At 40.3% G+C, this 23,712-nt stretch overlaps 1 protein-coding gene across 2 annotated transcripts in view; it reads right to left on the bottom strand.

Moving 5' to 3' along the window:
- Positions 1 to 23,712, bottom strand: part of LOC119545752 (tyrosine-protein phosphatase 99A) — a 119,699-nt gene that overhangs the window by 64,117 nt on the left and 31,870 nt on the right. For both annotated transcript variants that reach the window (XM_037851586.1, XM_037851588.1), the window contains exons 3-7: positions 12,738 to 12,907; positions 10,019 to 10,145; positions 9,506 to 9,629; positions 3,876 to 4,057; positions 1,131 to 1,318 (exon numbers count right to left, since the gene is read on the bottom strand). In XM_037851586.1, the coding sequence (XP_037707514.1) occupies positions 1,131 to 1,318; positions 3,876 to 4,057; positions 9,506 to 9,629; positions 10,019 to 10,145; positions 12,738 to 12,907 (791 nt within the window). The remainder of the gene's footprint in view (positions 1 to 1,130; positions 1,319 to 3,875; positions 4,058 to 9,505; positions 9,630 to 10,018; positions 10,146 to 12,737; positions 12,908 to 23,712) is intronic.

The raw sequence follows: 23,712 nt of genomic DNA, 5'->3' as shown, positions 1-23,712 counted from the left end.
GTTTTTACCAGTTGACAGATAGCTACTATATAATTTAACAAACTAAAAGGAAGCGTCTGGTTTGCTTTGGCCAAAGTTCTCCTTTATTGAAAGGTATTCCCAAGTTATTTGTTCTGGTTTCGCCCCCATTTCATCGGCCTTCCCCCAATTGCCTAGTTCATTAGCCAACTTGCGTGCCCAACAACATCCGCACACAATGGAAACACCCGTGGAGATGGAAAAACCCACCCACTACGGTTTCGTTTGGATTCGTTTGGGCCTAGACAAGTAGGAACTGGCCCCAGCTGAGAACTAATCGTTAACAAATTGCCACTGATAGCGGGGTCCCCGAACGAGATATCGTAACACCTTGACAGGTGGCCAACGAAAAACACTTGTAACCCCCGCTTTCCATTGAGGTGTGTGGGAAATGTTTTGCCTGTCGCCAGGTGTAAATTACTTTTTAATACGTCGCTGATGTGACTTTAAGCCGGCGAATGACATGGTGGAATAACAGACAGACACACACACCCATTTTTAGACCAAAATTTAAGCCGAAGCTCCGGCATTCGGAATCGGAATAGAAATTCCCGAGTTTTTGTGGCAAAGAAAATGATATGCACGTGGCTAGGCAGACAGACACGAACCGAAACCAAAGCGAAATTGAATGACGCTGCAGGCGCAACACGAAATGTTGCTCTCTATTCCGGCACTGCAAATAAAGAACTTAATTAAAAAAAAAAAAAAACTACCTTAAAATTATTTAAACCATTTGAATAATAATGAAATAAGGTAGAGCTCCTTGGAAAAAACAAAGATTATTACCCATATATCCTCACAGAAGTCAAACAGTTAAGCTCCTTATCCTCACAGAAACCAAAACTTATATACTTCGTTAAGTGTATCAAAACTTTTACTTAAAGACTTGAAAAAATAACAATATATGTTTAATTTCCAAAATATTCAAAGTGCAATGACCAACTGGTTAGCTGTGGCTGAACAGGCCGTTTAAATGTGGTATTACATTTTTTTCTCACTGTATTTCGAATTCTGGCTTGCGCTTACAATACGGCAATGTGTCAGAAATCGTGAAATTCAATTATCTTTGCCCTCTACAACTAAATAGACCTGCGAATATAATCATAACTCACCTCCACGGTGTTGTCGCGTATGTAGATTTCCTTGGTACCGTTGGGATCCCTATCGCGTGGTCGATATGTGATGCGGTAGCCGAGGAACTCGCCCAATATGGTATCCGGCGGCGGGGCCTTCCAGGAGATATAGACCGAGGTGGAGGACGTGTTGTGGGCCGTTGTTGGAATGGGTTTTCCTGTGGGCGCTGTAAGAGATTAAGTCGGTTAAGGAATGACTGAGCTAGGCCAAAAACTTTGGCTGGCGGAAAAGTTCTGGCAAAAAAAACTCAAAAATTCGAAATTAAAAACGCCGCGCAAAAGTTTCACCCGAAAACTCTCTGACCTGTCATGTAAAGCGGAACGTTGTCTGTGGCATTGTCAAGTTGTCACTGTCACGCAACATAAGTTGCAAGTGGCACGGCCTGTTTTTTGGGTTTTGGAGTGGGCTCCAGGGTCCCAGCGCCTACGTATTTGGACGTCTTTCCTATTCGCCACCATCCCCCTTTTTGGCCATGTCTACGGGAATTACTCGCAGGTTAAATGATGCGTGTGTCGCGCAGATACACTCAGAAAATAATAATTTGCCTAACCAAATTTACTAAAAATTACGATTAATAGATTTGGTATAGATATTTTTTTACGATCCTCTTCTATCCGCACTTTAATAATTTTTTAGCTTTATTTAGAGTTCATTTTATTTTATTAACTAAAAAATATTTTCTTCATTTTTAAGTGCCTTTTTCTGAGTGTAGCAGGTGTGCCTGGCTAAGGATGATCTGGCAGTTTGCCAGCCCCGAAAGAAGGGCGAAATACTTCGCATACCTCAATGAATTTATAAATAAATTAAAAGATATTTTGTGTCTTTTGGCTTGACATTGATGCCGCATCCAAAGTTTGCTCAGCAAATTGAAAACTTTTCGCTTTTCCGCTGCTTAGATTTAGGATCTGCCCAGCATTCACTTTCCATTCCGGAAGAAAAGTGTCGGTATGTGTGTCGTTGGTTAATTTATGCATGCCGCAGGCTTAATTTATACAAATTGGCAACTCGGCCGGCGACCGCAGGACGCAGACACATACACTCACACACACACATAGCGCTACAGGAGGGCCGAAAGGACCTTAATGAGCTCAGAAGACGAGGACACAGCAACACACTATTGACTAATTTGTAACCGCATGTGTTGCAGCTTCGGCAGCTTGGGTCGCATTCCATTGTGCGTGCGGCATAAATGGAATTTCACACCCAACCGAACAGTCTGCACTGAGAGAAATCTAGGAAAATTAGTTAACAAAAATAATTTCAATTTCCGCAGTAGAATAACAAAGCGGATACTCGTGGAATTTTTAGGCTGATAAGAATGCAACTAGGAATTGTGGCAGAAAATATTTAAAATATAAATCTAATAACTTTTCTTCTTCAAATAGTACCAAAAAATATTTGTTTTTAATGGTTAAAATATAAGTTATTTTTAGAGTCCTGGAGATATTTCTCTCTGTGCAGCGGCAAAGTCATTTCCAATGTTCGTAAGACAAATGTGTTGCTAATAGCTTGTCGCTGTTGCCGCCGCTACTGCTACTTTGCCTTTGATTAATGTGTCTCGCGCTCTTAAAGCCTACGGAAAGTTGTGTGACTTTTTGGAGTCCATTTATACATATGCGAGGGGCACACTATATACTATATGCGGCACACGCACCGCCGTACGATTAATCATTGTCTGTGGCAGCAACACAGCAGCAGAAGCAGGTGAAATGTCAGCCAAATGGCACGGACCTCTGAGGCATCCGGTTCAAAATTAGTGCATCCAGCGGAACTCCGCAGAATGGTTTACCCATAGTTAAACTATGGTTCCCTCAACTTTCAGGCGGTAAGGTTCTCGGCTTTGTCATCGCATGTTAATGAAATGAAAGCTGCCTCTAAAATGTAAGTGTTCCTATAGAGTCACACTAATGGACAGTTGGGGTAATAAAAAGGTACTTCTTCGTATTAGAAAAGAAATAAAAAAATGTTAGGAAACAACTTTATTACTTGTTCAAAATTACACTTTAATGCGTTTATCATTTAAGTGTGTTAATTTATTATTCTGATAACCCAAGGCTTCTAAGTTAAGCCCAAGATATTTTTTTGTGAGTCATGATTTAACCTTTAAATTTTAATTATATTAAAAATGTTCTTTAAAACTAATTTTAATGTCAAGAATTTATTCGACATTTTAGATTCTCTTATTTTTTTGATAATTAAAATCCGTAAGCGTTACACTTGTTGTGACCGCAACTGTAGTTTCCTTTGGGTTACAGGCGGACGCAGATAATGTCATTGCCGGAGCCGAAGGATGCGATGCGGGAGGAGTTTGCCAGGCGGAGGAGCAGAGGAGCCCCATAAAATGACGACACACCTGGCCTAGGCGGCCTGCGATGGCCTACCGTCAGCGGAAAAATAATTAAACGTATACAACGTGAGGAGACTCCGGCTTTATGAGGCCGTAATTGCTGGCAGTTGAGGCAAAAACGGGGAGTGGGCGGGCAAAACCGGGCGAGCCTGTGACAACTTTTCATTGACGGCACTTAAAAGTCAGGCCAAGTCGTTGGAATTGAAATGAAAAATTAATGCGATTGTAAAAATTGTTATGTCATGTGTCGCGTAATTTTGCCCCGGGCTGTGTGTTACGTTATGTTATGTGAACCGCCTACGCGAATAGTTTATGATCCTGCCGCCAATAAAGTGTGTAAGCACACAATATGATCTTGGGAAAAGGGACGACTCACCCTCACGCAGCGTGACTATATAGTAGGACTCCTTGGACGGGGGACTGATGCCCAGCTTGTTGACCGCCAGCAGGCGAAAGCTGTAGACGGTGAAGGGCGTCAGCCCGGTCACCTGATATGAGGTCGCATTCGTCTTGGTGTAGATCCTGGCCAGCTGCTCCCAAATACCATCCTCGCCCTCCCTGAAAAGGAAAACATGCGTCAAATTAGATATTTTTATTTTATATGAAAACAGATGTATCTTTAAGTTAAGAAACTATTTTAAAATCTCCTAAGTCATTTTATAAAACTTTTTCGCTTTGCCTAGAACACTATCCTTATTTTATAATATTGCAGGTTTCTTCTACAGATCATTAATTCACAATCTTTAAATATATTTATACAAGTAAATAATACCATGGGGCTGTAGTGGTGCACTAAGTTTTTCACATTATTTAATTCCCTTTCAGGGCTACTTAAATTTAAGTATTCCATTGTCTCATATATCTTCCAATTACGCGAATTTCCAAGTTGCGACGGCTTATTGACCTCATTAATGTATAGTGTATGCTGATGACTCATTCAGAGGGAAAATTCAATGAACAATTAATCGAGCAAACGGGACGCGAGCAAACAAAACATTTTGATTCGGCCAAATTATTTGAACGAATCATTTCATTATTGTGCATTTATATTGCAATTACCAGCTCAATTGCCGGCACACAACAGCCTGTCCATATAAATAAGCTCAGAAATCTATATTTTACGTCTGCAATCTACCAGGCAAATGAGGCACAGGGCTGGAGAGATAGAGGGGGTTCCAATATACATAAACCATGGGCATAAAATGCATTATGAAAATTTATATAAAACGGATGCGGATTTGCATGACACTTGTGTGGGTGGGCGGTTGGTGGGGTCCTTTTGGGATCCGTTTGTGAAATGTGTGCCGCGCATAGGCACTAAAATATTTATGCGCCTTTCTGCCGTACCAAAATAAACCCAACCACCTATATACGTCCAAAAAAAAAGAAGAAATCCATACATATATATGTGTATTCCGGCGATATTGTTGTTGCTGCGCATATCAATTACTGGCAGCCGCTCGCACAATGAACATTTTTCATGGCACATTTCAAAGTGTAGTAAATTTTGGTTTAAACTCACATAATTTTAGCATATTTTTTGGCACATTCTCCTTTCAGGGGTGGCCTGGCCTGCATAAATTTTCGGCGTCGCCTAAAGTTTGATTTTAATGGGGCTTACCGATTCGATGCGGCTTTTATGGTGTGATTAAAAATTGTTTAAATATGAGCCGTTGAAAAATGATCAACATTTCATGAATGGCGACAACCAATAAAAGTAACCCGAAAAAATGGCCAACGGAAATTGTGTCAAAAAAATGATTAAAATTAATAAATGCGTGCGAGCAGCTTCCGCGTTGAGTGGGGCACATCTGTTTGCGTTGGCAATGGGCATTTAGTGAGTATATATATTCCGTATATATCTATATATATATATATCCCAGTATCGGGGGCATCGAGACATCGGGCCTCCGGACACGTTGCATTCGATAAAAAATTGTTTGGCGACTTTATGAAGCATGGCAGCCAGTGCCCTCCCATCATCTGTCCCGAATGAAAAACATATGAAAAATGTTCTGGACCTGCTCCTGAAACCCCGGTTGGGGGACCAGGAAAAAAGAAAGCCCATGGAGAGATTCTCCGCCAGCGTGGGCAAAGTAACCACAATGGCAAATAAATTTGCGGCCTTTCCACGGACATGTATTGGATGCTTTTTGCTGTTATTCCACTGACGTTGTTTTTGCCCCACTGGCAGTAAGCTGCTTTAAAAATGTTTGCTTACTTTTTTCATATTAAGCAAATGAATATGAGTTATTTATGCATCGGGGAGAGTTTGTGTTTGCCCACCATGGGTATCGCTCCTACTCGACCGGGGGCTATGGGCCAAGGTTCATGCACGAGTTGTTGAAACAGGACAATTTACTTGCGGCACGAGTCCTTAAAGATAATGGACAAATAGTGGTCGGAGCACTCGGCAGATAAGTCAGGAACTTGGTTAAAAAAGGCCACGATTTATACCCATATTTTTGGCAGAAAGGAGGACGGTTAAATGTGTATTTTATGGGGATGTCACACAAGTTGTTTAAAAGTCTAAAAATAAGTGTAGTCTTGGAAGTCTAATAAATAACTTAAATAAGTTTCAAAAGTTTAAAAAATTTGTTTCATATCTTAAAATTGTTTTAATTCCCCACAAAAATTCATGACACTCCAAATAAACCAATTGCATTCCCTCACTTTATTTAAATTACTTTAAGCAATGTTGCTTTTAACTTTTCCCAATTATAACTGTTTTTATTAACTTTTCCCAGTTCATTATGCCTTTAAACGTATTTTCCATAATGTGAAAAGTAAACAAAAAATAACCTGCAAATGAAAATGTTTTCATAAGCGTAAGATTTAATTAATTTTATTCGTGTACCCACCGCAAAAAGAAACTGAATAAACATGGGGCAAAATCAAGTGACGGAAAATACAGCTGAGTGAGTTGTGTGGCCAAAAAGAAAAGTATCTGAATGATCAGCGGACGTCGCATAATGATATGGACAATATTTTTTCCCTTTGGGTTTGGTTTTTGGTGAATGGGAATCGAGAGTATCCAGTATCCGCAGCAGTTGATAAACATGTCAGTTTGCTGTGGAGTGGCAAGCCGCAGAGTTTTGGCCCAGTTTTCGGTTGACCGAAAGTTTTGCAACCGAAATATGCGAAATACAAAACATCAATGCACATGTGTATACATATATGCAGGCACACACATCCGCCAACTGATGACATTATCCTGCCTGCTGGCTGTGCAACAGTTGAGGGGCAGCAATTTATGGATAGACTTAACGCTTGGCAGGACACCGCATCCCCAGCCCATTTCAATTGCATGGGGCCAAGCCGGCAAATCCAGCGTAAGTATGTCCCCATCATCATCGTCGTCATGATCTCGTTGACGTTGGCGTCTTTCAATTTCGATGGGAGCTCCATGTGCATATTGAACTACCCACCGCCCATCCCATCCCCCTTTTGCATATGCGCAAATAAACCGAATCAAGCGAAAATGTAAATAAGAGGCGTTGTGAAATAAAGGGAGAAGGGGGCAGGGGTTCGATAAGGGGGCAGTCGACAGCATCAAGAACTCGACTCACTCCCATGTCGATGGAAATTTACATAAAATGAAGTCTGCAGCTCCACCTCGCCGGAGAACGAGATGGCAGCGGGGCAGCTTCATTTTGTGAACGCGTTGCCCAAAAAAGTATGCTATGCTGCGTATAAGCTGCGCATACACTGAGCGAAATGGCTTGAAAAGATTAAAAAATATTGGGAGATATATTTTTAAAATCATTTATTTTTAGTTAATGGTATCATTTAATTTTTAATAAATAATGATTTCAAAATTTAATATTTTTATGAGTCTTTTCTACATTTTCTCTGTCATTTATCAGAGATAGGTTAAAGACTTTTAAAATTTGTTTAATGATAATGGATATTCATTATCACAAAACTTTTTTAATTTAAAAAATTTTAAAAAGATTCTCCATATATCTTGTGTAGATTTATTATTCCATAGATTTAATTCAATCAACTTCATTCATTTTCCCAACGATTTCGCCCAGTGTAGTTACACTAGGCAGGCGGCGGCGCGTGTTCACATTTCCTCCAGTGTTTGTGTGGGTGCAGTTATTTCTTATTTTGCATAAATGCACCGCAGGCTCTGCTTTCCAGTTGGCTGTCATCGATTGTGCCGGGAACCCAGTGTCTTCTCGAGGACACGCCCCCCATCCGCCACCGCCCCTCCCCCAACGCCCCATCGCCCCCTTTCCCCCGGCGCTACTGCAGTTGATGGAAATTTATTGAAAAAGTTTCGCTTTTTGGTATTTTTTTCCGACATTTTCGCTTGGCCTTTGTACCGCGTTGGCGGCGCTCGCTTTTTATTTCATGCCCCGCATTGAGTTCAAGTTATTCGGAAAATAGCCAGTGCCGCACAATGCCGGGCGTATGTGTGCGTGGCTCGACTTAAACCGGGGGAAACCCCTTCGCACACACACACCAATGCACCGATATGGCTTTATACACGTGCCTGTGTTTTCTTTTCTATTTAAATGGAGCACAAGTGAAGTGCGTATCCCCGTAGTCAGGCATGTCGTCGTCATCCTTTTACATATTAATTAAAGTACTGCCGATCAATGGGCGGAACCTGCGGTCCGAGATTTACAGAGGCGGTCAGAAATATAGCGGTCGTGTTTTATTAACACATTTAAATTAAATGGAAAACGTAGTAAGTACTTAAAATTATTGAAACTAAAATTAAAAAATGGAATATGCAGTTCGAGATTTAGAATCAACAATTAATTCTGCGTTTAGAAAATATAGTACTTGATTTAAATTCAAAGTTAAAATGAAAAAAAATTGGTTTGTCCGTTTATTTTATTATTTTGATTGCGTTAAATGTATTATAATAGAAATTACTTTTATTCGAATTTTTTTTAAAGAAATTAAGTTAACCTAACTATAAAATCCTCATTTTTTTTCTGTTTCTTTTTTTGGTGCTCTTTTCCCAGTTATAATTACCATCTTAAGTCCTAAAATTTCGACCGCAGTTGTACCTTTAAGCCAGCCGTAAACGCATAAATTTAATTGAATGCGTTCATCCTGCAGACGTGAAAATAAGGTGGGCGGGTCCAAGTCAAAGGCGTGGGCGTGCCAGTGGGCGTGGCCAGCTGCTTAGCATCCCAATGACGCTGATGGGCGCATTATGGCGATGGTGTGCATCCACCGTTTCGCTTTGCTCGCTAATTCATTAGCGCAATGGGGTCAGCCGCAGTTCGCATCCTTTGGCGAAGCGCCTTTGCATGTGTCAATCATGGCCGCGCGTCCATCATCGCCACAGACAGCTCTCCGGCGCCCTTCGCCACCCACTCGAACACCCAGCCACCTATCTATCCATCCATCCACCCGAGTGCCCACCCAAGGGCACTTCATCAGCTTAAAGCAACCCGCTCCGGGGGAGAAAGTGCTGGTCAATAAGCTAGTTTCACGATATTAAGTTTCTACCTTTTATTAAAGTCGTTATTATTAGAAATAAGTCCTCTTAATATTTTGTGTTATCTTTTGCTAGTCGGATTTGATAAATTTCAGTTAGAAGGATACGAAATTTTAGGTATAAGTTATTCTATTAACTTTAATTAGAATTCTTATTATAAATATAAGTGCAAAGGTGTCTAAAAGTATGCAGTGAAAAAGCATGACGAATTTGGAATTGAGTTATAGGAGTGTTGCCTATTTAAAGACATATTTGTAAGTGATTAGAATAAAATGGTAAGCAATTTTGGTAATCTTATTTAACTTGATTTGACATTGATTCTTTGATTTTACAAGACATTTTAATATATGTATGAAATGTATTGATAGTTCATTTTTTGATATTGGATATGAAATATTCGTTTTCTTATTATCTATTTGGCTTTTAAATCTCTATCCCTAAGTTTTATTTGGTTTTATTTTTAAGTATTCAAAATGTAACCATTTTTAAAAGAAATATGGCACCTCTGCTGGTGCTTCATTCCTCGCCGTGGCAACACTTACCGCGTTTCAATAATAAAATGCGTGACGGGCGCATTCCGCGGATGCTGCGAGTGCGCCCAGGATAAATTCACAGAGCGTGATGTGAAACTTATCAACAATGGTCGCTCCGGCGGATCGGGCACATCTGCAGGGAAGAAACGAGAAAAGTGCCAGCTATCAGTGGAATGCAAATGGAAATCATGTCAAGGCGAGGGCGACAACAATGAAAACAAGAGTGTGGAATCGATGCAGAAATAAAGAGGAGCGAAGACATATCGGGTAATGGAATCTGGGGCCAGCGGATGTTAACCAAGTAAACCGGAAAAATCATTAAAGTAGTTAAGTATTTCGTTAAGAAAGCAAGTGTGGTAATTTAAATGAAACCATGGAAATTTCTTGGGGTGCGGAAATTAAAAGGGAATTAAAATGGCAATCGTTACCAAAAAATTAAGAAATATATTACTTAAGGGATGAAATTAACTGCAGTAGCTGATAGAATCTCAAGATATTTTTACAATCATAAAATAAACTCACCCTGGACCAGCAAATCGACAATGGCCTCTGGTATATGCCGATCGTTAACCAGGCATATATATTCCGACGTATCGCTTGCTAACGAGGGCGAAAACTGCAGGCCGAAGTTGTCCGATAAAAGTTGTATCTGCAAACGAGATGAGGGAACTTAATTAGAACTCCGTTTGTCTGATCTGAAAATTAAAATCTAGATATTCAAGGCCTGACAACGTACATGGCGACCAACACGAGTTTCCACTTTCGGCAGGGAAAACTTTTAAATAGGAGGAAGTCTTGCAAGCATACGAGCTTAGTATATATATATATGTCTGGCCAACAAAAACAAAATTTAGGAACTCTGTCATCGACCCCGGCCTAAAAGTTTTTCCTGTATCAGGCAAATTTGTTTTGCCCACAAATTCTGGCTCTTGCTCATAATTGAACTATGTGTCTTGCCTAACTTAGATAGAAAGCCAAGTTGCATTGGCAGTAAATTCATTCAAGATTTGTTTGTTTTTCTATTCTGATTTGCAGAAAATTTGGAAATTGCATGAAGTCGAAAATAATTTCCATTTCCCATACAACTGCAGGCATAGAGAATTGGGCCAAATTTAATAAGGATTTTCATCACAGATTACTGTGATACGGCAAATGTATTTCGGGTGAATTTATGTCTGTTTCGAATGGCAAAACTAAATTATTTCATCCAGCAATCTATCTTTTCGGGGGCTGCAGTAAGAGTGCATCTGGTTTATCTTCGCATGCATGACCCTGTTATTTACTTTTGTATCTTTTGCCGCTTGCATGGCCTCAAATTACAACCTTAGCATCTATGTGTAGATATGTGTGTATTTCAGCCGATTGCACTCTGCCGAATTGTTCGGTCGACAGGCATTATTAGACAGGCCCCTAAAAATATTTGCCAGAAATTTACCATGTGGAATTTTTAATTTCCCATACGATTTTCCCCCAGCAAACTCTAATTACATTCATTGCCCTTTTGGCCCTTTACATGACCAGAAAATCCAGAGGAAAAAAAAGAAAGGGGAAAAAAGAGAAGAAACAACAGAAACTTGTAGAGGCAAATCCCTCGTCCTTCGGGCAAGTGGATCTCCTTAGTCCGCTTGGCTTGGGCAAACATGAATCATTTCTAGTCTCGACCATAAAACAAAAGTTAATAGCTCAACAGGGTCTTATGCCCGGCTGTGTGTATGTGTGTGTGTTTGGGGGGTCGGGTCATGTGTCAGCTGTAATAAAATGAAGCAGCTACTGTGCCAAGGTGAAAAACTTTTAATACACATAATAGCCGGGCCAAGAAGCAGCAGAAGCAGCAGCGGCAGCCGCCGCACTTGCAGGAAACTTCGGGCCAAGAAATGCGAACCGAGCGAAGAAGCCGGGGATTGGGACCAACTTTGGCTGCAGCTCAAGTGTCCCAGTCCGCCATTTAACACATAGCTGGCTAGCCCTCTCCTGGAGCTTGAGGCAGAAGCTGCTTTGGGCACTGAGAAAAAATTTGTATATGGTACAAGAAACCTCCAATAATTTGCGAGAAAGAGACCTCAAGTTGATCATCTTCTATTTATATGCAACTCTCCTTTTATTTAAAAACCAAGACTGAGCCCAAACTACTAAAGATATAGCATTCAGATTTGTTGCCTATAGTCTAGGTAAAAGGCATGATTTTCCTAGGACTAACAGACATATTCCAATAAAAATTAGCCTTACTAATCTTTATACTTTTAAAAACCATTACAAATTCATACATAATTAATTGATAAGTCCTTTAGATATTTAAAAAAAAAACAAAATATATAAATTCAATTAAAAAAATACCTAATTTTTTTTCAATGTATTCAAATCCCTTTTAAACGATTTTTTTTAATTACTAGGAATTTATTTTCCCTCTGTACAATTTTTCGCACAGTGCAGACATCTCGGGATTCTCCATCATCTTGTTCCCAACGAAGGGGCAACTTCATCATTCTGTTTGCGCCGCCTCAATGGCCCCCCGAGTGCGTTTAAGGCCATTGCAATCACTTTTGGCCCGCTCGGCTCCCCATTTAGCCCTCCTTTTTCTGCCATCTGGCAGCCACTTGAACATTTTTTTGCGCCATGTCGCTTTTGTTTTAGTGCAACTATCAAACATTTAAAATATATTAGCCGCGCCGTCTGCACTGCTGCACTGCCGGGTTGGGACCCCGAACCCCTCAAAAACCCCAAACCCCGAATACCCCCGATCTGGCCCACCATTGATGGCCACTTAGTTGTCGGGACTTTCGCTGCACTTTCTTGTACTCATCGCCGCTGTCGACGGCGGATGGTAAAGTTCAAACAGCCGCCCGGCAACCGGCCATCAATTATTTTAACAGCTTCGTTTTTGCGCCAAGGAAGTGGGCCCTATATATTAGGGGCAAAAGTCCTTCCGGGGGGAGGGAGCAGGGCAATCCCTAAGTGTGGAAATGAATTCTGATATGACACTGGAGGGCAATTTTTGAGCGTAAATTGCAGGAAGGAGAATAAATCTTTGATAAATCTTGAATCTTTAATGAATAAATTCGATTTGATAGGCGTAGAACATAAAACTGAATTTTATGATAGCTTTAAAATGTTTCTAAGGAAAATATGTGAAGGAGGGTAACTTCATTAAACTTGTTCCTAAACTTTTGATCGATTTCTTCAAGAGTTTATTTATGGATTACTTGGATTTTTTTTCAGTACCTAATACATATTTTTTACTCACCCTTGGACTGTGGAGCAGGGGTATCCGGTTGGCAAACTGCGCGATTGTCGTCGACGCCGTTTTCCACACGAGCGTGTCCACCAGGGAGTGCTCGTTGACCCCCGGACACGGAATGGTCACGTTCTTGCCCGCCTCGGCATTCACCTTTACGTAGTCCAGATTTGTGACGTCTGCAAGAAATAAATAAAACAATAGGTCAATTATATATTTTAACGGGCTACAGAGTTAATCCAAAAGGATTAGTAAAATAATTATATTATTTAAATATTCCTTACTGGATTAATTCAAGAGAAAATATATTTTATTCACTACTGTCGAACAAAGGGTAATTGGCGATTATTCTCTTTTAAATATAAATGAGATTAAAAGCAGCTATTAAAATAAAATCATATGCAATACATATAATTGTGCTATTGTTTTGTCAAACAAAGAGTATGCAATTATATGTTTTGATGATTTAATAAATTCGCTATTCATAAATGGATAATATTAGTATTAATGCCCATTTTTGTTGTGTTTAAAAATATATGTATGCAATTTTTCGCCATGTACCAGCTGCATGCACCAAGTAGAAGGAAAAGTGGTGAAAGCTTGCCAGAATTTGGGGCATTCCATTGAGAAAGTTGGGGCTGCGAGCGAGACCGGCCGCTCATAAAAGAGGAGCTCAAGTTATTTGGAAAGGAATATTTTTGGCACACAAAAGCGGAAAGCAGCCGCAAAATGTTTGGGCAAAATATCTGCAAGGCATTTTAATTACATAACATGTTTACGGAGCACTGCTCACAGTTGGTACTTTCAGCTCCCCCATATAGTATAGTATGGTGTATATATATATATAGGGAAAATCCCCATGCAGTGTGTGTCAGTTGGCAGTGTTGAAAGCAATTTCATGCTCTAAACTATTTGGTAGGTGGCTGCTCTCAGCTGGATTCAGCTGGTCACCTGAGCAGGAACCGGAGGTGGTTTTTGGGCACTACTTCATGCATGCCGGAGCAGATCCTTTCGAGCAATATTTGTTTTGGAAATTGCCAAAAATGCCCTGGCTACGGAGCTCCAATTAAAATTATAGAAACAACAAATCGAGTGGCCAGTGGACAGTGGGCAGTGGGCCAACAACCATCCAACGTAAGCAGCTTTGGCAACTGAATCTGCATCCGCATCTGTATCTCCGGCTGCATCTGCATCTGCATCTGCATAAATTGCCAAGCGTCCGAGTGTTGGTAATAAGCATTAGGCATGACAACGCTCCAGCTCCGACTCCGAGTTCGAAACTCCGATGCCACTTGCAATCAATTGAGAAATCATGCTGAAAACCCAACCGATTCCAATGCCAAAGCCAAAAACCCACCATTTAGCCATGGCATTGGCAGTGGCAGTTGCAACTCAACTGGTTGCCACATCGACTGCAATTCGAGTGGGGTTGGGGTCACCACTGGCTGCTCCATTCCATTTAGGAAAATGGGTTTGGCTCTCGGTTTTCTCGGCGCTCGGTGCTCGGTGCTCAGTGCTCTTTGCTCGGTTTTATGCATTTCAGGACCCTTTGCCCTTGTGTCATTATGGGTATTGCAAAATGAGTGCTGCTTTTGTTCACTAAGCCACGATCATCGAAGTATTTATAAATTATCCATTCATTGTCTTGTGTGCTTCGTTTCCCCCTGTCTCTCTGGCCATTTAATTTCAGTCTGCAACTCTGTCGCTGAAACTTTGCATAATACGAAGTACGACACTCGCTGTTGGGTCAGTATTTGGGTAATTTATGATTTTGAACTGCGGCATGAAAGCCTGAGGTCTTTCAATGGGTGCACAGGGAGAAAAAATAGAAAATATGGAAAAAAAAATATATGGAAATGTTAAATTAACAAAGGAGTTGTAAGGGGCTTCTAGAATTTAAATTAAATGGAGGACTTGCCTTTAGAAAAAAGTTAAAATCCTTACGATTCTATTAAAAAATCCTCAATAATTTTGGATATCACATTCTATATCTATGTCATATTCAAATTTTAGATTATTGGGTTATGGCCATATGACACTGTTTTTATTTTTCAAAGTCATGGCAACCTAACAGCAAAGAAGGTCTCATGTATTAAATAAAAACCAATAACAGATAGGTTACCATGCCTTTGTTAACAAATCCCTTAAGTGAGTCGAATTTAAGGCAAGTGTCATATGGCCATTAGACAACCTTAAGTTCGCCTGCTTTTTTTCAGTGTCAGTAGCGTGGCATTTTTGCATATTTCGCTTGGCGCATACAGATGAGTTGGACAGTCAAAAACAGAGGGCGAATCGCTGTTTAATTTCCTGATGCAAGGGTCCCGAGTTCAGGAAACAATTGCACAAAATTTATGAAGGGGCTTTTTTTAAGGACCTTCCTCGAAACCGTTTTCGCAGTAGAAGTTTGCAATTAAGTAGCAAACAGAGCGACCTCCAAACTTTCGCACAGACAGAAGGACAGACATATAGACAGTCAGACAGACGGGCGCTGTAAATAAATTATAATTATTTTGTGCCATTGAAGCGAGAGCCCAAGGGATTCGCTTTGGACCACAGGAAAATTAGCCAACGACAAAGTCGAAATAAGTAGTCAGACCAGAATTAGACCACCCTTCAGTTTTGGTTTCAGTTTCCGGTTCGCTTTCGATTGGATTGAGCTAATAATCAAATTGAATGCAACCCCCGACGACTCGACCGGCAACAATTAATTTTATTTATGTTGATTCTAATCAACGGACGGGCAGCAGACAGTGGGATTTCGAATGGGATTCGCAGGCTGCCATGGCGAGGGATCCGTGCCTTTGAAATCCTAGCGGAAAACCCGCTGGAGCGCATGAAAGATGAAAATATTGAATTCATGCTTCGCTGCCCGCAGCTTCAACGGACACATTTTCAACCCCGCCCACAGGATAGGGCACTGCGAAATAAGTGAAATTGTTTTCTAATCCATAGTGAAGCCACTAAAAAATCAGAAGTACGTACAGAAAATAACTTGTAAAGGTAAAATACCTTAAAACGAATTGAAAATAAATAAAATATTATTATTAGGAACGTTGTTTTAATATAAATATTATTCAGTGCATACATTGCATTAAGTTCTTCAAAAAGAATAGGGAATATATATATCCTTAAAATAATATGGACATTTTTGTTATATTTTTAAACTTTTTCATTTTAAATAACTTATAGTTTCTCCCTGTGTAGAAGCAGTACAAATATTGCAGCACTTAGCCGCGTCTGATTGTTTGTCCTGGGATCTCGTGAGCTCCTCTGACCCGTTGCCATGTCAATTGTCTGTGAAAACACTCCCTGATGTTGTGCAACATGGCTAAGCTCGGTTGTGGAACTCCAACTAAAGTATCTCCCATATAATATTCCCCATTTTATGCTGTCTCCTCGAGAACTACTTGTATTTAAGGGAACATTTTGCATGCAACAGCATCGATTTGGGTAACAATTTAATGCCAGGGACTTGTGAATGGAAAGCCATTTGGCAGTCGGTCGGCACTTAAACCCTTTGGCAACAACCTCACCGTATTTGGCTTTCAATTTCTGCACATTCCGGGTGTCATCTGTGCATCTCGTACATTTGGTGAATGGTCTGTGGAAGCGGTTTTGTGCGTGCCACCAACAAGTTGCAATCTTTTATGGCCTGCACTTTGGAGTGCATCTATTTGGAAACCATTGCGATGCATTTTTGCCGAGCGAAAAGGGGGGAAAAATACCACTTGAGCCGCAGACTTGGCAGGTTCAAAGGGAGCATTGAATAAGGATGCACCCGGTTAACCCAAGCCGATTGCCCACATCAACCACCCCCGGTGGAGCGGTGCATCAATTTCAGGCGGGATTAAATCCCGGATTGGATGAGTAATTATCCAATTAAAATTGAAGTTTCGGTCAGGGCGGTGCCTGTGGACAACAATCGGTTGCCCTTCGAGTCCCCTGGCCGTCGATTCTCATAACTTGAGGCACGTGGCAAGCGCGTCAGTCAGTCAACTGGCTGAAAAAGGATGTGCCACGCACATGGGCACTGGGAGAAATATGGGGTTCTGTATAAAAAAAAATGACTATGATTTTTAGGGACCAAGATGGAGGGTTATAAATATTTGAGGAAGCCTTTAAATATTTTTATTCAATATTTGTAAATATTTTTAAACTCTATTCTAAGTTGAAAAGAAAATGTAGAAAATGTAAAAGCAGTGTAGGTCCTAGTAGCTAACCCCTCCTCTTCATGTACTTCAAGGACCTTGTAAAAATTAAATTCGCATTTCTCATATTTTTTCTGGCCGTGTTTGTGCGTATCTGGGTTCGACTGCCCATCTATCCGTCTGTCTGTCGTCCTGTCGTCCTGTCTGCTGTTTGTATAGACGTTTTCTGTCATCCTGCGATGGCCGCCGACTGCCACAGAAGCTGAGGAATAAATGCGTGTGCAGACGTCGGCGGAAAGGACATGCGAGCATCATCGTGCTCATGACAACCCGCCCACACACATACACACACACTCACTACAGGCAGCCAGACAATATCCCTTTTTTTATGCCTGAACGCAGCAAATAATGAAATTATGACAACCGTCGGGAGGGGCAGGGGGGAACAAGGACTCTCTGAAATAAGATGGGCACTTCTTGGGAGGACGAAAACGAGATAAAAGCTGACAAGTGGCGAATGTGAAATATGATTGAGCAGGGCCACGCCCCATTCCCCGACGCCCTTCGAACACTTAACTTTAACTAGGCAACTTGAAGTGTTTCAGCCTTGGGTAAACATATGTATGTGCAATTCAGGCAGCAGGGAGAAGCCCTTGGCTAAGGGTAAGGCCCCCAGGATCAGTCAATAATGCTGACATCAAATTGAAGCCAAGCTGATGGCAACTGTCAGGCAAATGTGTTTCAATTTCGTTAAACTTCGGGCCAATGGGTGGGCAGGAAGGGGTTAAGGGTTTTGAGGATGGGTGGGCTATATGTGGGTGGTTCGCGGGACTAAAGGGCCCAGGGTTGCGGGGCAACCGACAGTCGGCGGCCAGCGGTAATCCCTTCCGTTTCATTACACAAATGCGGCTTAAGGGAAAATATATTATAAATACCTACCTACAACAATATGAATGCCCCATAAAATACGAGGCATATTAAAATGCAAATAAACCAAAGGGAGCAACTCACACTGCACGGCGAAAAAGTATACAAATTGGTCAGCAGTTCGAAAAATACATAGCTGGCTTTTAAAATAACAGGAATGATTAAATACATGTTGTAAAGCAATTTGAGCCCGTTTGCATTGGTTTAATTAAATCAAACAAATAAAATAAATGGTTTGAATAGGTCTTTTCGATTCTTTTTGCGAAATATATGTCTTTAGAAGTAAAAATAGTTGTTGAAATGAATACGGTCAACAAAAAAAAGCAAATACAAATTAATAAGTATTTGGAGTATTAATAGACATTAAAAATTATATTTTAAACCCTTACACTACTTTTTTCTCTGTGTACTGATGTTTAAAGAGCTCGCCGCAGCCAGGTGTGTGCGGGAAAGCTCAGTTGCAGGCCTCTTTGTTAAATTGATATAATTAACCAAGCCCAGGCGAACTGAAACCGGATTGAAAGCCTGAAAATTGATCGTAAAGAATACACTGGCTATATGCCCAGCTCGCCTCATTATGGCTGCATACTTTTCGCGCCCAGTGTTGCAGCCATATTCCTTATTTTCCGCAGCCGAGAGCCGGCAATTTGGCGCACAAGAGCGTTTCCCTTTCGGGGTTTTCCCCCCAACCCCCTTTGGGTTTCCCAGTTTTCCCAGCGCAGCCCCGAAAATTCAAATAGAAAATTCTGCACATTTTGCGCTGTAAATTGGAATTGCCAGCGGCCAAAGCCGAGGGCCGTAAGCCGAGGCAGGTGAAAAGTGAAAGGCTCAAATTCTGTTGCCACTTTTGCCCGGCGAATTTCGAGCATTTGAGCGCTTTTTTGCTAGTTTAGAAGAGCTCTCCATGTGTCCCTCCATTTGTGAGTGTGTGTGGGGGTATCCTGCCAGGATCTCCCTGTATATGTGTGTGTGTCGTGGCTTGGAGCTTAGTGTAATTAAAGCTAAATAGCCTGCATAATGAGAAAGTAATTAGCAATGTTGATGCTGCTCGTTATTTCCTCTTACGCCCCGCTTTTAAACGTGATCTATATGAGTTTGAAAATAAAATAGGAGCAATAAAAAATATATGTACTTCCTGCATAAAATTACTCTTGTTCGGCCGCACAAATTTCTACAAATTTAAATTCAATCTTTGTTTGAAGCTACCCTTATAAAATAGTCAGAATAATGGAATTAAAAATATTTACAAACTAATTGCTTAACCGGAGCTTTATGTTTGATTTTTCATCCCATTTTCAATGTAATCTATTTGCATTCAAAAGTCAAATAAAAACGCAAATCCTGCATAATTAATTTGATGAATTGTGGCGTAATCCATGTTTTTTTATGGTTTTTGTCGTAAGCTTCCATCAGGAGTCACGCTTCAATTGTTTAGCAATTTTTCAATAAACTAGTTTATCTACGCAGAATAAAACTCAGTTGTTTGCATTTTTTTTTACTGCTGGCAATTAAAAATCGTGATTTATGCCGAGTTCATGGTAATTAATTTAAATCGCCAGTTATTTTCTTTATGTTTCGGCTATTGTTTAATGTTTTTCCGGCGGTAAGCTTTATTGTTTTCTTTACCCGCCATTATTTTAAGATTAAAGCGAATGGCGCGCTCAGCCAAAAAGGTTTTATCTTGGAAATTATCCTTGGCCGTGCTATTTGCAATGGAAATGAATTGGATTTTAATTTGAAACCGCAGTGAGGAGAGAGCAAAAATCGAAAAGAAATTACAATGCTGTGTTTGCATGTCTGTCACCTGAAACACGCACACAGCAGCAGCACCTCTCACAGATACACGAACACCTCACCTGTGTAAACTAAATAAAACCCGCCGACATCACCGAAAACAAAAAGGCGTCAGAGAACAGAGAAAAAGCGGAAACAGAGGAGCCCAAGCCCAGGAACCAAACTCAAACAGCAGAGTAAGTTCTTTTCTCATTAAGCCCTGTGTTTACACATAGACACCCGCCCACTCACACACACACACACACACACACAGGGACACGCCCCCTCACACTAACACATTCATGCACATCCCACTGCCTTGTATACATATTTGCTGAATTTTCACACCAACAGTGAACGAGCCTAATGAGTCCAAAATCCGTTGCCCGCAACTTTCCCTCTGCCACGCCCCTTTCTGGGATACGATAGCCCTGACCCGCCCACTTTTCCGCAGTCCCTTTTTCTGCCCCCCGTTTTTCCCTTTTTCCCATCAATTGACAAGAGAGGCCCAGCTGTAATTTGTTGAAAAGCTGCGTGGTAAAAAAGCAACATGTTCACACTGGACTGTGAGTCGGTGTGCAGCAGTAAAACTCAAATATAATTTATTACTATAAGTTATTTTTATCACTGTAGATGAAGGCCAAACGCTTGGCTGGCAGTGAACAAAAATGTCAGTGGCAAACGTCTAGATAAATATGTCAGCAACAAAGCTGGCAGCCAATCCAGCTGCCCCCATTTCTGGCTGAAAATCCCACCCCGCCCACTTGGTGAGTGGCTGACAAATATTTGCCTGAGCGATAATCAAATTTACATTGTGCTCAAGTAGAAAACGAAGGAGTGGGTGGGGGTGTGGGTGGTAGCGGTAGTGGGCCACTTAGAGGTGGTGGCCCTCCAAGTGGGCTGGTTTTATACCACCCCTTAGTGGGTGGTAATTGCGAGTCAAATGACACCGAAGGCCATTGGCAGCCGCCGAAGGAGCAACAGCTGGCGAACAGCATCTGAAACTGAAACAGAAACAGGATCTGGGAAACAGGTACAAGCGCATTAAGCCAAAGGCGCTGGCGTGCGGCCGCCGCCGGAAAATACAAGGAAAATTACTTAACTCCCGGTCGTCATTAAAGAGCTTGGCCCCGCTGGCTTTTCCGCGCTTTCCACGCTCCGCAAACTTCAAGGACCTGCTCCCCACCAAATGCTCGCTGCAGCCGCAGGACATTAAAAATATTTCCGCGCTTTGGCTCACGTGTCACTGTGCGTTTGCGGATGTCCATAAAGTTTATGCTAATGGATGCCCGCATGCATTTGTATTTGCATTTTCAAAATGCGGGCCAACCAGTCGAGCATGGCAACTTGAAAGGCGATTTCCCGCTTTTCCTCAATTATATTAAATCTATTAAATTTAGTTGATAAAGCTATGACTATTTAACCAAGCCTTAAAAGACTATTCTTATGGCTTACACTTTAAAAATATATTTTTTAATACATATAATATAAATTATTTAATAATTTAATGTGAGATTCCTAATTGTAGAGTAAAAAAACAAATAGCTAAGACAATCTGTGTACCTCAACATTTTCTCTCAGCCAACTGAAACAAAACTTTAGCATCAAAACTTAGAAGAAGAAACACACACTTAGCCAATTGCCACGCCCCCTGGGGAAGACGCCCACTGTTGCCGAACTGAACAACAAATTACACGACTCTGGGGAATCCATCCCTGCCAAAATATTTGCGGCAAGGCAAGACAGGCGAATGCCGCGAAACGCGGCTTGTCTAATAAATTAAGGCGGCTAACTGGCAGCTCCGTTTGGCCCCACTATATCTTGTCGATTGGCCCGAACCCGATGCCGTTTCCAATTCCTCTGCCTTAACCCAAACAGTCAACACACCCAACGAATTTCGCTTAAATTAAACACAAACGATAAGTTGAACTGTAAACAAATGCGACAATTTATCTTACTTTCATTTAATTGTCAGCGGCAAAATGCTTGCCAAAGCAAAACCAAAGAAAGCAGCCAAATTGGAGCAGTCATGATTATACAACACACAATACCTACACCCTTAAATAAATATATATTTATGTATAGATATACGTGTGTTTAAATGTGTGCTGGGTGTAGGATAATCAACGTGAAATTAGCGCTGACAAATTGCCAAAATGCCAAAAGGAAAATGTTCGCTCAGGATCAGAGCAGTTACTCTGGCTTTCCACTTTTCGTGTTATCTGGCAAAAGCGAAAATTCAAAATTTTCCTACAACCCACTAAAGGCCACACACACACATATATACACACAGAGCGAAAATAATGGAAAACGTATTTATTTTGCCACGAATGAAAATAATGAAAACAATGCAAACAGGGGCGCCGAAACCGCTTGTCTGGCCAGCAAAAATATTTTCATAGATATTTTTGCGCTATTTAAATGCCGCATACTTTATCCATCGCAAAACCACTTGGTCTTCCATTTACCAGTGATGCAACTTTGGCATAAAATAAAGCCAAATTTTAGAATTAATAAGCTTTAAGTTAGATATTTATTGGTCTTTTTTGTATTTTTACTTTTCGGTTAAGTGAAACTTTTAAAATTACATTCTTAAGAGTTGTTCATTTTGTTTCTAGTTCATTTTATCAATTTAACGTTTAAGATACATTAAAATAAAAGTAACAAAACAAACAAACATTAAGGCCTAGTTACCTATAAATATATATTTAACGTTTTAAAAAGAGTAAATCGAGGAAATTCGAACTAATAATAGATCTACATATTATCACAATAAAACTTAGGGAAAATATATTTATAAATGATTTTGTATACATTTTTGATTGATATTCTTATATTATTCAAACTAGGTAGAATATTAGCCACGCTGTCAGCACTTTTGTTTATATTTCCCCTATTTCAATCTGGCTTCTTCTCGCTATTTTTGTTGCCCGAAAAAGTATGCTACGCTTTGTGGGTCCTACGCAGCGTGCAATATGATAAATAGAGTGTGCAGCTGCTGTTGTTGCTGGTGTTTGGTGGTGTTGGTGTTTGGTGGGTGGCTGGTGGTGATGATGATGGTGGTGCGGCCTGTTCATCACGAAGTGGGTCAGTTGTTTACTGACACAGTGACTCTTAAGTGCACCCACACACTCGCTGCGAAAGTATGCAGCTGATGTTGCGTTGTGTTTGATACACTCCACTATGGGGAATTTGCCCACTTTTTGTGGCATTAATTAATAACTTAAAAACGAAGCAACATTTCAAAGTTTTGTTTTTTGAATTAAGTATATAAAATCCAAAGGAAGTAAATTAAGAAATATGGGCGTGGTCCCGCCTTTAAAAGAAAAAAAAAATTTTTTTTCTTTTTGTCAATCAAATAAAAAATTTTTTTTCTTAATTTTTTTTTTATAGAAGACCAAACTGAATTTAAAAAAAAATGTTGGCGTTTTTTATTTTTCATTTTCTTAACGAAATTGTAATTTTTTGTTTTGTTATCACTATAATTCTTAACAAAAATACTAAAATCCTTTATATCAACGGTTAGTAAGTGAAATGATGTTGTAAAATAATTTTAAAATAATCGTTATTTAATAAGAAATATAATTGCACACTGTTTCTCTTAAGATAACATCGAAACTGGCATTTACCAGACAAAAATGCGAGAAATATACCATATTAGGTAGAGGTCTTTAAAGCTAAATTTTAGAGAAAGTGCGCAAAAGTGCACTTTTATACTAACCGAGCTCAATGAGAATTAAATACTCTACAAGATAAAAAAGGTTTCAGAGGTGGAAACAGCTGGAATCACTTTGTAGCTCCATTTAAAAATACAAATTAACTTAAAGATCTTGTTTTTTTTGAGGTTAGAACTAGAACACGAATATACGAGCACCACAATCAATAAATACAATATCAAGGTCACAAACACAAGATATAAGTCCCTCTGATTGGATGGTATTTCAAAAACTTCAGTGCTATGTTTAGTTTTCCACTTTTTGACAATTTAAACTATTAAGAATAATAGGCGTTTTACCAGCGCTGCCACCTCGTTGAAATAAAAACAGGCTTTAACAGCTGATAACTTAACAGTGGGGCGCACTGTTAAACTTTTCTGTTAGTAACATTAGATATTGATGTTATCCTGATGCATTGTG

This window comes from Drosophila subpulchrella, chromosome 3R, assembly GCF_014743375.2.
Source record: "Drosophila subpulchrella strain 33 F10 #4 breed RU33 chromosome 3R, RU_Dsub_v1.1 Primary Assembly, whole genome shotgun sequence".
In the NCBI taxonomy this organism is placed as follows: Eukaryota; Metazoa; Arthropoda; class Insecta; order Diptera; family Drosophilidae; genus Drosophila; species Drosophila subpulchrella.
Note: the sequence above shows the minus strand (reverse complement) of the source record. Positions and strands in the feature narration are given on the sequence as shown.